Here is a 15,125-nt window from a genome sequence, read left to right as displayed (position 1 = left end):
CTCTCTCTCTCTCTCTCTCTCTCTCTCTCTCTCTCTCTCTCTCTCTCTCTCTCTCTGTGGGAAGAAAGTTACGCTCCTTATCGATCGTCGTAATCCTTATTCGCGTGCGTATGCAGACGCATACAGACGCATATACACGCGCGCGCGCGTGAGATTCGCTCTGCCGGGATTTTTCTATTTTCTCGTCTCTTCGCGGCGCGGAATCGTCCACGTAACGACGCCGGGAAAGGAAAGTTACGCCAGCCGCAAAAAGACGCGTGTAGCATAATCGGCTCTTTTCTCTCCCCTCGCAACCCCGGCCGCCGCCGCGACGCGGTAATCGATTAACATTCTATTAAACACGCGGCGTGATTTGTGTCATTATTGTGAAACACGGTGGAGATTCCGTATTGAAATTCAATACGGAAGTATGAGAGCCTTTCCATTCACACATCCTCGGATGAAAGCGTTCTCATTAAAGTTGATGAGAGTTAAATTACATTGTAATTCTTAATATCGAATCTCCCTCTCTGAATTGTTTTTATAAAGCCTGTAATTTTTTATTAAACATGCTAGTTAGAAGAATGTTTAAGAATAAGAAATAAAATAGAATGTATATACCTTGACATATGAAAGATTAAACGGGAGCGAATCTAACCGAAAGGCTCGGATGTCCATGACTCTGAAAATATCGCGACGATCACGTTACGATTTTGCAACATCATCGAAAATTAATATACGTTATAGTCGCCCCGTGATTAGACCAGTTTTCTGCGCGTGACAGATAGACGCGGCGCGTGTATCGAAGGCATTTGCATATCGAGTGTCGCGAACACGCATTCATTAGAATCGTACTTTGCTCAAGAGAAAAAAATATTTCAAAGTTAAAACATAACAAGGTCATCCGTTAGCGTTAATATAGAATTATTTATATATGCAGAGATTTCCTAATCGAGGCGCAAAAATCTTTGAAATCCGCAACGACGAAAATTTTCCAGTCACGTTTTATGTATCTCATGTAAAATCTCAACTGTCGTACAACAGAAAGTAAACCTAAATTGAAACTTATTTAAATTCCACCTTTGTAGAAAAAAAAATTATAAAAAATTATTCGTCTTCCACGAACGTAACTGTGCTTTCCTAGACATGCTCATGTTTATTTCTCTCTTTATCAATGTAGATTGATCTCGGTTTACCTCACTTCTTGTCTTTTCTTAGTTTTAAGAAAAAAAAAAGAATAAATTAAACCAAGATAAAAATTAATCTACATTGGTATAGAAATGGATATTAGGATGCATCAGAACTCGAGAATATTTTATTTTGACGGATCGCCGAGTCTTGAAAAGCGTCTTTCAACTTTTCGAGCTCCTCGGAAGTTCCATCCAAACTCCAATTCTGGAGCATTCTTCCGTCGATCCGGAACGCTCTATTCATCCGCTCGTTATACGGCACGCAGACGGATTGACAATATAATGTCTTCATTCACCGCGTCCGACTGATTTGTTCGGCGAGGAAACGCGCGAGGACGAACGGCGCGCAATTACGCACAACCACACGCGCGCCGAGGTGCGACGGTAACAACGTGCCGTGGGTCGCCAAGAGGGGAAGCGCGGCGAGGCCAGCGAGGAAAAGCGGAAATGCTCGTTAACCGGGGATCGGTACGGAGATCGCGACGGTTAATGCACGGCATGCACTTGTCTGTAAATACGATATAAAGTACATATCGCTCCGATAATAATGTGGGTGCGACACGGACGGAACGCAGACACGCGCCCGCGATCCGCGTCGCGCGTCGTCCGCGTCGTCGTCGGCGACAGGCCAGGAAACGGTCGGGCAGACGGCCGGACGGAAAGTTGCATTACATCTTATTATCGCGCACGCGATTTACGCGCGCGCGCGCGCGCGTGCGCTCGCGCGGGTAGAAACACGGTGGCACACCGCCGCAATGCGCAAGAAAGCAGGAAAAAGGCGAACGGTGAAAGGATTTCTCGCGACGCGACGACGCGACGTGTCCGAAGGAAAAATAAAAAAAAAAGAGAAAAATGAGCAACGTTCCGAGCGTAACGTCGCGGAAATTCCTATTGTGCGCGGATCGTCGCGTCGTCTATTCATAGCGCGGATAATGCGTCCAAGGTTGATTGCGAGAATCTCGCGAGAGATTCCGCGCGAGTCATCATTACTGTTGTTCGTAAATGAATGTCCTGAGTAATGGAGATTAATGAAAATTGTATTTTTAATAATTAATCGTAGATCGTATCGTGAGTCTCTCTCTCTCTCTCTCTCTCTCTCTCTCTCTAGTTCTTTGTCGAGAAATAATAATTCTTCGCGAAATATACGGATGTTTTACTTTATTTATGAGCGAGCCATTTGCTCTCAAAATAACGCGCGGTTTCTCCTAATTGCTTGTCTTTCCCTTCTATTTTACTTTCGCTGCAGAAACAATTTTCAAGCCATTATGGTTCACGGCGATAATGAGAGAAGGATGAGTCGGCCATAAGGGAATATCGCTTCGCAAGCCATTAGCGCTTTGGGGGTGACATAATGCTGAATTTATTGTACAATTTACCGCTGATGTGCGGAAACGGCTCGCTTCTATTATAGCACTGCCGACGCTCGATCGTCGTCAACGTCACTTTCTTGCAGCGCGTCGCCGTCGGAGAGAAATCCACACGTGTTCCGTCCATCCTTCGTAAATCGCCTCCAACGGGCGATTCTTTCGCGACGGGGAGAGGAGAGGGAAAAACAAATGGGACGTCGGGAGAACGCGGATGGTGCAAAGCGTCCGCAATTAGGCGTATCGTGCCATGGATACGGGGAACGGGAGTTTCGGCGCTCCAGTTCCCACCTGCGCGGGAAGATAGCCGATCTTTTCTCACGCGTGCCCGATATTATCGCCGAGAGCTGTTGACAATGCAAAGTATCCCCCTCACCCACCCCCTCGTGGGATACAACCGCCGTCTTTTTCCAGCCCCCGCCTGCCTCTCCGAGCGCATGTCCCGGCATGTCGCCGGAAGTCCCATTTCGGTCACAGACACCGGAGAGCGGGACGGAGAGAAAGGGGAGAAAGAGAGAAGTGACGAAATATCGATTGCCGCGTCGGAATCTTTTTTTTTCGGATCGAGAATGCGGGATGGGCGTTCAAACGGATCGGCGAGATTGCGGTTAGACCGATTTCCTGAGAGTCCCGTTATACCGTACGTGGAAGAAATGCGAAATAACACGACTATTCGATACGTTTCTTCTTCCTTAAGAGTGTGTATTTTATGTGTAATATAAATAGATGCACACACACACGCCCACATGTGACCGCACGCACGTATATCTATATATACATACAATTTGCAAGCGGTGTCGCAGCACGCAGTAACTTTCTAACGTACCTGTGCATTCGCACACACCGAGCGATTATAAAATTGCAGCCTTAAACGAGCGGATCGTGCCGTGCGTGTAAACGGCTGTTTACGCGAAAAACTCGGCAGAACCAGCAAGGAAGTAAACCCAATGCATTGTAATAAGAAGCGTAGAAAAGTAGAGGAAAAGGATGAGGAAGAATTAAAATCGATTGTTTACATCCTTTCGCGATTTTTTTTAACGCGACAATCGCCGAGATCCCGCATTATCTCACGAAAGAAAATTGAATAGGAGATCTATCTCGATCGTACATTCAGTGTAATTAAATGTTATACATGCGCTGTTACGATGCAAAACGTATATCGTAATATTTTAGAGAATTGAAATGGGGCAGAAAATTGTTGAGACATTTGACCAGGTTTTATTCGATGGACAAATTAATTAGTTAAAGTTTCGTTTGCTACGATTACGTAGCTGACAAACGCAAAGCAGATCTTTGCTTGATAAAGTGATTGCTTGTTAAAATAATCATAATAATCTAAATAACGCGTCACGTCTCAATATCAAAAAATAAAGATTGAAGCAAGACTTCGATTTTGAAATAAGAATTAGGAATTATCAGGAGAGAACTGAACAAGAATAATAAAATTTATCAAATGATTTGGAGAGATAATGTTGTAACATGGATAAAAGTCTAATATTACATTAAGTATGTGATATCTGACGATACCATGCGTTATTTACTAATGAATCATCTCGGAAAAATTTCGAGAACGTAATAATCTAAAATTATAGCAATTGCGACACATAATAGCGCACACACCTACGAAATTTGGTTTAGTCTGATGTCGTATGTTATCCTTTTTGTCGAAGCGACAAGGATAACATACGGTTCCGTTTTTCGACATTAACACAAAAGATTTAGTAATACGCTTTAGTTCAATAACGCCATCGTCCCGAGATGCGCTCGAGATAAGCGTGTAACCGCCACGTGGGGCGTTGGAAACGGCTGTTGCCTCTTTTCCCTTCATCACGCGGCCGGCATTACGAAACTGGATGAATTGTATGTAAAGATAAGCGTTGCGGCAAGCCAAGTCGCACAACTCGCGCGGCTTATAGACCCGGCTACTTTCGTAATTTCTCGCGGGCTGCAAAGGAGAAGCTTCATCTTTTCATCTAACAGTAATTGCCGTAAAAGATGTTACTCATCTATTCTTAACTTTTACCCGCGCCGAGCCTCTATTCAGGCACAAGTAACAGGCTCCCCCTGCCCCCCCGCGGCGCATCGCCGCCTGTTATTACACTTCTTTCCGCGAGGCCGCCGCCGGTCCAGCCGGTGGCACAAAAGTAACGGTGCGCGCGCGGCTCGCGCGCCTTGTTGGCGCGAAAAAGACCAAGTGAAAGTCCAGTTAGTTTCGAGAGTGATTCAAGATCGATCGGCCACCGCGCGTGCCTATAATAGATAAACTCATTACGCTCCGATCGGTCCGCAAATTATCCGAATGATATCCGTTCGCGCGCACATCTTAAGCGCGAAGCGACGTGGCAAAGTGCAAAGTCGTTTTTTCCGTTTTTTTTCCTCAGATTCAATTCAACAATACATCACTCGAAAGACAAGATGATTTTTATTGTTCATTGTGAGCGGATGAATTGTAAGAATCACAAACACTTCTGTCACTTTGCATAGCAGAGGACGATTGATTAATTTCTAATGTATTCACGAGCAGTACAATTACGATTCTTTTTTTACTTCTTTGAAAAGAACTTGGCACTGTAAAAACATCCTGTAGCACTAACGTAACCTATTGTCTCATCAGATTTATTATTTAACTCATTACATAATTAATCATTACTTAATCTTTGTACATCGGTCGTTTCATTTAAAGAATTTTATCCAGTCGCCTTTCTACTTTTCTAGAAACGTATATGTATAAAAATTATTGTTGAAAAACATTATATAACGTTTAAAAAATGAATAAAAAAAATTAATAACCTCTAGTAAATCGGATTACATAATTTTGAAAAATTTGTAGATTTTCTTATGCAAAAAATAAATAGACATCTTTTACATAAAAAAAATCAATAAATGGAAGATTACATTTCTCCTGTTAGTCTTTTAATTACATTACTGGAGAACGAATGTAATTGAATATATTGACTAGTACAATATTGCAATAACTGCAGGCAGCGGATTTTACTTTAAATATTGAGCCACGTTGTTAACATATAGGATGCTGGTAGTCACACGATCGCGCAATCCCTTGCGAATTCTAGCTGTTCACGCGAACGCGTGAGCTGGCTCGCTTTCGAGGAGACTCCACGAGGAGTGCGATAAGAGGCACGCATACGTCGGACGTTATTAATTAATCTGGCACAGTTTGCGTGAATCAAGCCGGGGCAGAGGAAGCGCTCGCGATTATGACACACACACATGCCGGATCCATCCGTTTCTTTCGTGAGTTAACGTGGATTACGGTCGTTAAGTCGACAGTAAAGACCAGTCAAGAATACAGTGAGACACCGAGAGAAAGTATATGAAAAGGTATAAAGGTGCTCTCTCTCTCTCTCTCTCTCTCTCTCTCTTTCTCTATTTGGCCGCGAACGACGAAATTGAAAATTGCTTTCATCGAAATTGCTTTCTACGCGAAACGTAGACACTTACATATATCTCTCCCGCTTATTATTTCCCTTATTATTAGCGAATAAATCACGTGCTGTATCACGGATCATGGAGAAGTAGAGTAAAACTTCTTTCCGCCTTTTGTGTACAATTTCTCTTTCGAAGACGGATAAAAAAGTGCTCCATTTCTTTTCAAAGTTTTCGAAGCGATGGGAACGACTCCGAAACGGATTTCAGAGAGAAGACCGTAGTCGAACGAGGCTACAGGAACGCTAACGGGAAGGGGGGAGCCGCTAATGAGATTTTATCCTTTAAAATTGATATTATATTATGCAAGCTCTCGCTACGTAAATATGTCTTCGGTATATGACCGCAGGCGTAATCAATTCTAGCTGACCATCGTTTGTCACTGTTAATCTTCGCGTGACATGTTACGTCGTTCCTACTCATTAACCTTTCAACCGAAAGCTTCTTCCGCTGCCTCGACTTCGCTCACGCTCGTGGAAAACAGTGGAAAGATCTCTCGGATTACGTCAAGCATCAACTTTGCCAAACAATACTCTATTTTTATTCGTATCTTCAATCCAAGCTTCTATCCTTTTGTGCCGCGCATTCAAGGAACCAATACTCAAACACCGATATTCGTTTTTCTGCCGTTTTTTATGCGCAGTTGGATAAAATGCAATTGCACGTGGTATTATGTGACAGATATTATCTAACTGCATCAGTAGCAGTTAGATAATATCTATTACATTACTGTTGCAGTGTTAGATAATATCCATTATCTCCCCTAATTTTTTTGATATTCCACATGCCGTGCAAAATGTATCGCATGTGAAATCACAGGAACTTTCGTTTGGAAAAAAGACATATCGCGGGGCGTTCGGCAGTTTTTAGATATCTGTGCGGTGTTTGATGAATCAAGCTGTTTCCGAAGGAAACGCCCGAAGAAACGGCCGTTTATAAAATATACCTATCCTTTCAGCGCCTGATATACTCTCGCCGTTTAAAATATCTCAGCGTGTAAACTCCGCGTTCCCGTATATAGTATGTCGAAGAGATATAAAGTCCCGTGTGAACACGCGCGCAAACAATGTATTTCCGCTGCTTATTAGTACCGCAATTTTGCGCGACGACGCTATCGAGATCTAAAGGATCTCCGACGACGTGTCTGCACCGAGCCGTCCGTGTCCGAGCACCGTGAGCCCGTTAAAAGGCGCGTTGCAAGGCAGGTTTTCGTCCGGCCGTGGCGCGCGTTCCGGCGCGTGCACCGCCTCGCTGCACTGCACGATCGAATGCTGCATTCCTACCGAGCCAATAACGCAGCCAAGTCGTTGGTCTCCGCGGGGTCCGGCTGTTGAGCTGTAATAGTAGGTCGGTCGCCAATCGACACTTGCGCGCGTAAAGTCCACCTCGACTCGCTGTTTCGCGAAACGAAAATACTTCGCGGAATCCGTCTAAGCGGACGCGGTGCCAATTGTTCCCCGATGAGTTCAACGTCCGATGACTGTGACGTCCGCGAGACGCTTATATATTTCGCTTTGATTCGCGATGATCCACTAATATCCGTCGTCGAGAACAATTTTTCCGATTCGATCAAATGTCAAGAGGCGCGATAAATCGAGCAGCGAGCGTGAAAAATCTTGGGAGAACAAAGCTCCCGGAAAAGGATGGAGCGCCTCGAGAGATCATTAGAGAATTGATGTAAATATTTGCAACTCGATCGTAAGATCGACTTTCTCGTATTACCCCCCCGAACGAGCGTATGCCGAGCCGAGCTACCGATTTCGTCAGATAAGCCAGGCGAGATCGGCGAAGATAAGCGCGCCTCACGAATCTAGAGCCGCGCGTGTCCCGTGTCTATCGAGATGAGAGAGCGAACGAGGAAGAGAAACGGAGTAATTTCATCAAAGCTCAGCTTCGTGCTCTGCATATATCCCGACGTTGCATCGCGCTCTCTCTCTCTCTCTCTCTCTCTTTCTCTCTTTCTCGATCGCGCATTTTGCAATCGCACGTATACCAAAGAGAGAATCCCCTTCGCGCGGTTGATTGCTATCGTAAATAGAGGCCCGTAATGAGAAACGTCGAGTTTCCTCGTTTCGATGATTCAATGGGAGCGCGAGTGGAGCCGGAGTTCGTTGAACCCGGGACGCCCGAAGATCACGCGCCGATTCTTTTTTGCCGATCGCGCCGTGCCCGCGTCGAGAGGTGAGAGCATTATTATTGCGCACACCGAGAGAGAAATCCATCACTCGGCGGATATTATCGTTCTCTAATCGACGAAAAAATTCGGGACGACGGAAAAAAGAGTCCTGCCACAATTCAAACGAGCGTGAAAGACAGAGAGTAGTTAAACCTGCTGCATCTATCCGTCTTAAATGAGGCAAGCCGGTTTCAGCGGTCAAACCGTTTTTAGATCGCAGCTGTTGTCATAACGCGGAGACAGAGAAGGGAAAGCGCTTTTATCAATTGCAAAATTCGCGGTAGGCAAACTGTATTTTCAGAGAGTCGTTAAACAGCTCGCCTAGGCGTCCCGGTTCGGGGTCTGGTATTAATTTTTAATTTACGGCGTTCGCGATATGTAATGTTATACTGGTTTAATTATCGCAATACCTCGCATACTTGCTGCATTGCTGGGCGTGTGTGTGTGTGTGTGTGTGTGTGTGTGTGTGTGTGTGTGTGTACGCGCGCGCGCGCCTTATGAATCAGGATATATTCAGCGTTATAAAACGTGCGTATATAGTAAAGCAGCCTTCGATAAAACCTTCGACCGTGCCTTAGAATTTTTCCTTCTCTTTATCTCGTTCGGCGAGGAAATGCTCGAAGGACGCAAGGACAGTAGCGCTTACCGATCGCGTTTACGGTATTTTCGCCGATACCGGAACTCGTAATAGTACTTCTCTATGCCGCGGCAAAAAAAAAGTTCCACTGCCTTCGACAATGGAACTTTTTTTTGTTGCAGGAATTTTCCTTATTACCGTTAATCTATAGTCGTAAAGTCGAAAATTTGCACTGTTTGTGGCAAAATATCGGCAAATTAGTCGCTTTCGCTCCGGGAAACGAAAAATCGGGGACGAGTAACACTTCTTGAGAAAAAATTATCATATCATGCAAGAATTATCATCGTTCAATTTGTCAATTCACGAGAAAAGAGTTTTAAGGACAGGCACCGAAAAATAGCACGAATTAAAGAAAATTAATAAATAAGTAAATAAGTATAATAAATAAAAGAGAGGAAATATAATAAAATATCCGCGATATGAAAACACTGTAATTATAATATATTATAAATGGTAAAAGAAACTAAAATTCTAGAGAAATGTTATATACGTATTTCAATATTTTTAAATATATTTTATATATTACTAAAATAGGTATATATATTTCTTTCATTTAGGGAGAAAAGAATATATTTTATTTATTAAATATATTTGGCACGTACATATATCCCTCAATTTCATCGTGTGCCTTCCCGAGAGAGAATGATTTTCTGGAAATACGGAACTGTCTTTTCCTCTGTTTACAACTTCTTTTCAAACGTAATGTGTTCGCGGATCGATAATAGGATTCAATAGAGCAAACCCTTGTCAAAACAGAAGTACAACGTGCAGCGGTATATAAGTGAAAAAAAGTGTGCGTGCACGTTGGGTATCTGCGTGCGGCGATTACTTCTTCTTACATAAGAGTGCTTCCTGTTCTTACGCCAATCACCACATAATATGTAAAACATACGGGCTTGTCTCAGATATCTATCGCGCCGAGCGTGTCACTTGTACGGCAGGAAAAATAGCGTTGATCGGTAATAACACACCACCTCTCTTTTTTCCCCGTCGCCGACTACTTTTCTCGCGTCGATTATGACATTTCATTTAGTCCTATCTCCGCAAACACAAGGAGATAATACGTTTTAATAAAGGAAGCATTTCAGAAACACGTTTTAGAATTGGCAGCGAAGAATTGTCAAGAGAAAAAAAATTTATTCATTATTTATATAAAATTCGCTTTAGGCAACAATGCGATATTTGAAATCAATTTTATAAATTGCATCTATTTCTACACTCGATACTTTCTGTGTATCTCTCGTTAATTTCAACTTGTTATTTAATAACAAGTAATTTTGTAATTTGCGGGGTAAATTATACGTTATATAAAATATAATTTTCTGTTGGCTCGAGCCGAACAGGCTCGAGAGCCAAAGGATTCTATCATTTCTAACTACGTAGCTGAAAGATATCGATTGGCATTCCCATGTGAAAACGTATATCGAATGCCTTTGTACATATGCACGCGTATACGGGCATTCGCCGGGGGGAAGGCAGGTAACACACAATGCACTTCGCTAACGATCGCGGAACTCGCCCGCGGACGGACAGTCCGAGGTCGACATGTGGACGTTAATGGTAGCAAAGTTCATTCTCTCGAGGCGAACAAATAACGCGTCCATCTTGAGAAAGACGTCGGTTTATTTACGATAAGAGTAGCCTCGAATCGTTATTAATTATTCCTGCGCGCGGAAATATATACGCTACTTTTTTTCTGCGCCAGCGTTATTTCCATTATCATTGTCGATCGGAAGGACTTTGGCGCGGATCGATGCGCGGCCGACCGGCCGACCCCTCGAGCCGGTTCGACTGCATGCGGTAACGAATAATAACGAATGAGCGAAACAAGCCTGTTTGACTGACACACACGGCACAAGAAAAAAAACACCGTTGTTCGCGGCAGTTGTTGATCCTAACTCCGGCAAATCCGACCGACCGACCGACCTTTCAAGTTAATGTATCGCTTTGACGAGGATAACCGGTGCAAAGCGATCGATTCTGATAGATACTGATTTATACTTGGCGCAAAGTATAATCAGGCAAAAAGGTTAAGGAAGCGTAAAGATGTTTTAAAGGAGGGAAAAAAAATGTTAAATAGAGATGATGTGTGTGTGCGCGTAAGTTATTCTCCCTAATCACAGTCTCTCTCTCTAATCACATAAAAGACTTGAAACTCTTCCCGCTTTTCTATCCTTCTCTTCTTTCACTTTTATAATTTTCTTCCTTTCCTATTACCTTCTTACGTTTTTTTACTCTTATATAAGCGAAATCGTCGGTTCCGATCGTATGCGCTTTGCGTGCATTTTGAAGATTATCACGTCCTCGATGCTTACGTAAGATGTCATAAGGTCGCTAGGAAGGAGCGATGATCCTTTAGTTAGGGATTCCACGCGGCAAATTCGGGGCCGCGCGGGCCGCCATTTGTTCACGAGACTGTTCAAATTAAAATTCCGCTTAGGTATAGAGTTCTATTAAAGACGAGATCCAGGAAGAATATTATGGAAATAGTCCGTTACATCATCATGTGGTTGCAAGAATAATAAAAGCGTAACGTGACTCTCTTCGTCGGAATTAATCTTCAATCGTGACGTCTTTCTCGCGGTAGGCACGCAATCAGCGATTGAAGCTACTACCTCCGATGAGTTTGCTGATGATAGTGTGATACACGAAGGCGCGCTACGCTTTTATTGAACGGCAAATATGTACGTTATTATCGACTGACAACGCGCGGTGGAAACGTAACAGCTTGACAATTCATCGATATCCACAGTTATTCATCATTTTGCAAACAGAAAAGGAACCAAATTTTTGTTAAAAAAAAAAATTAAGAAGGACAAAATGAGAAACGAGCGAATAAAATAAAAAATAATTCTGTCCGATAAAAAAACATATATACATTATCTCCAATTCGCGGAGTTACTTGACGCGCGCGCTCGAAGAGCTGGCGTAACGTGCTCACGCTTGGTCTTATTCTCGACGAAAGCTTTCCTAATTTTCCGGAAACGCCCGCGGATTAATAACCCGTGCTTTACAGCGGCGATCAACTCGCCGAAATTATATACGTCGGGCCACGCTTCATTTCGCGCAACGGTGCAATGAATCCGACACCTGAGCGATACTTGAAACTTTCGGGCCACATCGCGTATCCGAGGAGGTGAAAGTGACCGAGCGCGAACGCCTACGAATCTGCCGCGTGCGTGTTTGCCTCAACGAGGCGACAACGTCCCTAAGATGTCAACGTTTTGTCGTCGTCGTCGTCGTCGTTGTCGTCGTCGTCGTCATCGTCGTCGTCGTCATCGTCGTCGTCGTCGTTGGTTTCACACTGGCGCTGAAAGAGGCGCGAGGCGACACAACCGGCCGGACCTGAATACACCGCAATGATTCAGTGTGGTCGACCGTGCGCACGATGACACATCCATTGAATCGAATTAAGAGCAGCGGCTACAGCCGTGACATTACTCGCGATGATCGGGTTAATCGCAGCCTCTCGGCCCGATCCAGACATCTCGATTCATGCCCTCGAGCGTGGCGAGCCACGCTGGAACTTCGTCGCGCGAGTTCGAACGCCGGTGATTCAAGACGGCGACATACAAGTTGCGAAATCGAGTAAAATAATTAATTTTAGGGACCGGTGAAGTGAAGATTGTGGAGAAGGATTACGTAATTTTCTCTCGACACGGTTGTTAACGGCGAACGAATTAATCGGCGTTCTCGGCCGATCCGGATTCCCAATTCACGTTCTCGAACGCGACGAGCTGCACCCAGAAATATGTCAACGAAAAAAAAATTAAATAAGAATTTATAAGAATAATTAACAGAAATATCAAAAATTAAATAAATAGGAAATAAATTAATCGTCTCAAAGTAGCCGTGACATCACAAGGATGATCAAAGCAACCACGAATCAGCCGGAAATAAATCATGAGAGATTAAGACATGAATCGAGGCGGGATTTAATGGCGATAAAGAAATATTTTAGCCTGTCATAGTCAATTAAGCCCGCTTAGATGATCCATAATTAATGACGTATATTTTGATAAGTATTTTTCATACATGTGTGTTTTCTCAAATCTTTGTTCGTCTTACGTGAATATATAAAATTAAAAATAGAATTTGATAATTTTCTTAAATCTGACACAAAATGATGAGATCTAAAGTTTAATTATGTCATGGTAAAGTATTGTTGCAAATTTTTTTATGTTACGAATCAATAATTGTTATTTTCTCTATAAAATATGGATAATATTAGAGAAAGCATAATAATATTACACGAAACCTTCCTTTTATATCACCTCTGTAACTTTTGACTTTCGATCAAACTGATCATACAAAATTTTTGTTAGATTTATTTATAATTAATTATTAAATATATTTAAAAACAGATTCAATGAAGATTATTGTAAGAAATTCAAACGTGATTTTAAAGATTACCTACAAATCTGCCGCGGATTTCTTTCACATCGATTTTCTTATCGTTGTTTGAACACGTATTACCACGACGTCCGATCGATCGATTCGCAGCATCGGCAATCATCGGTCACATTATATGATTTAATCGTTAAATATGCAAACTCGATGAGCAAACAATGTCGCGAACATCTTTGAACACCTCGGCGATAAACGCACGAGGCATGCACCCGAAAGCACCCATATGCACGCATGACACTCGTTTTTTTTTTCACATTCAGTCGCTTATCGTGTTCACGTAATGTTTTGTTTATTGGTAACCAAGGTAAACGCTCTAAAAATTGAACTAAAAAAATTGATTTCTGTAAAAATAAAATTAATTACTTCCAATTCCCTTTTGTATTACATTAAAATTTGTATTCGGATAACGCAAGCGTTATCAGTGATTAATTTTATTCGAGACTTTATTCCAAAATGTTCCAAAATTAAATAAACTCTTGTATGAGAATTAAATAAATTCTATATGATAAATAATTCTTTACAGAAAAGATTTTTATTTCGATCATTATTTAAGCGTATGCAGATATACGTTATAGATAGAATATAAGTTTATATTAAACGTTGCCAAAAGTTTCGTGTAATTTCAAGCCGAAGCGAAGATTTTCAAGCGTCCTCCGCACTAAGACGATCGATTCGCGTCGCGATCGAACGGGTTAAATATTTTGTCGGGATACGTACACCATCGTCTGAGGAAGCCGCCCTGCAGTTTGGCGCAGATCCCGCGATGCACCCTCATTCTGAGCGACGTTTCACCGTGCGTTCACCCTGATATCACAAGCACAAGAGGCGCGAAGTGTAAACGCGTGTTTTTTCTTTCTCTGCCGCCCTTTCTTTCTCTCCCTCCCTTTCTCTCACCGATGGTCCACCGAGCGTCTGGATACGCCTTTGGAGCGGCGCGCTGCGTCATGCACGAGCAACAACCGACTTGTCAAAGTGGATTCCTTCCAGAGACCTCATTCAACGAGTCGCGCGTACGGTCCACCTCGTCCACGCGGCACGCGGCGTTTTCTCGCGGCGACCTCGAAGCGCTTGCCTCGCGCGCGCGGCTTGACTGCCAACTGGAGAAAGTCGGTCCTCCTCTCCGCGGTGTGCGCTAAGTGTGCCGGTCGGATCGTCGGCCGTTATTATGTACCGGAGATGCTGATGCTGATCCGGATGAAAAAAATAGCGCGCTTTTACTTCTCTCTTTTCGCTCGTGCTCGTCACCCGAGGAAACGGTTCCCCGCGAGTCAGGGCATGTCCCAGTGGGTCCTCCACGTCCAACGGTCCCTCACGGCGGTATCAGCCAAGTACGCGCGATTCCTGTCCCCGACTCCTCGAGTCCGATCTGAGCGCGCGACGGGTACGAGTGCGAGAACACGCGGCGACTGTTGCTGCCTCCTCGATCGCTGGTGGTCGCGACAGTGATCGTGGGAACGATCGGTGATGATGATGTACCTCGGCGAGGAAGAGGCATGCGACCCAGGAGGAAGGAGGGACGGTATAGGAATGTAGATAGGAGAAGAAGAGAATCGAGAAGAGAGGAGATATAAAACGAGAGGAGAGAGAAGAAGAGAGGAGAGACAGATCGACGAGAGGATCGGATCGATGAGAGAGAGAGAGAGATTGAGGAGAGAACGGACGGAGGAGGGAGTGAGAAGGAGGAAGAAGAGAGAGGAGGAGGAGGAGGAGGAGAGAATATCGATGAGAAATCGAGCGGAACCGGAGAGCGTGCGCGCGTGTGTGTGCGTGCGTAGCGTGCCGTGCGTTTAACGCGCAAGTGTGGACGATCTTGGCGAACGGTGGTGCGATCGATGTGAGATCGGCCGAGACACTGCGGTACCGCGCCGCCGATCCACGGCGCGACACTCAGGTGAACGATTTATTTCTGCCCCCACTTGACGCTC

At 43.9% G+C, this 15,125-nt stretch overlaps 1 protein-coding gene across 2 annotated transcripts in view; it reads right to left on the bottom strand.

The window, feature by feature from the left end:
* Window positions 1-14,764, bottom strand: part of LOC105448259 (scavenger receptor class B member 1) — a 31,160-nt gene extending 16,396 nt beyond the window's left edge. The window contains exon 1 of one of the 2 annotated variants that reach the window (XM_011686748.1): window positions 13,918-14,764. In XM_011686748.1, coding sequence (XP_011685050.1) covers window positions 13,918-13,975 — 58 coding nt within the window. In that variant the 5' untranslated portion in view covers window positions 13,976-14,764. Of the gene's footprint in view, window positions 1-13,203; window positions 13,617-13,917 lie in introns of those variants that run through there. The other variant, XM_011686749.1, reaches the window with a different exon arrangement.
* Window positions 14,765-15,125: the final 361 nt, after the last annotated feature.

Source organism: Wasmannia auropunctata, unplaced genomic scaffold (assembly GCF_000956235.1).
Source record: "Wasmannia auropunctata unplaced genomic scaffold, wasmannia.A_1.0 LD336088.1, whole genome shotgun sequence".
NCBI lineage: Eukaryota > Metazoa > Arthropoda > Insecta > Hymenoptera > Formicidae > Wasmannia > Wasmannia auropunctata.
This window is presented reverse-complemented; position numbering and strand designations above follow the sequence as displayed.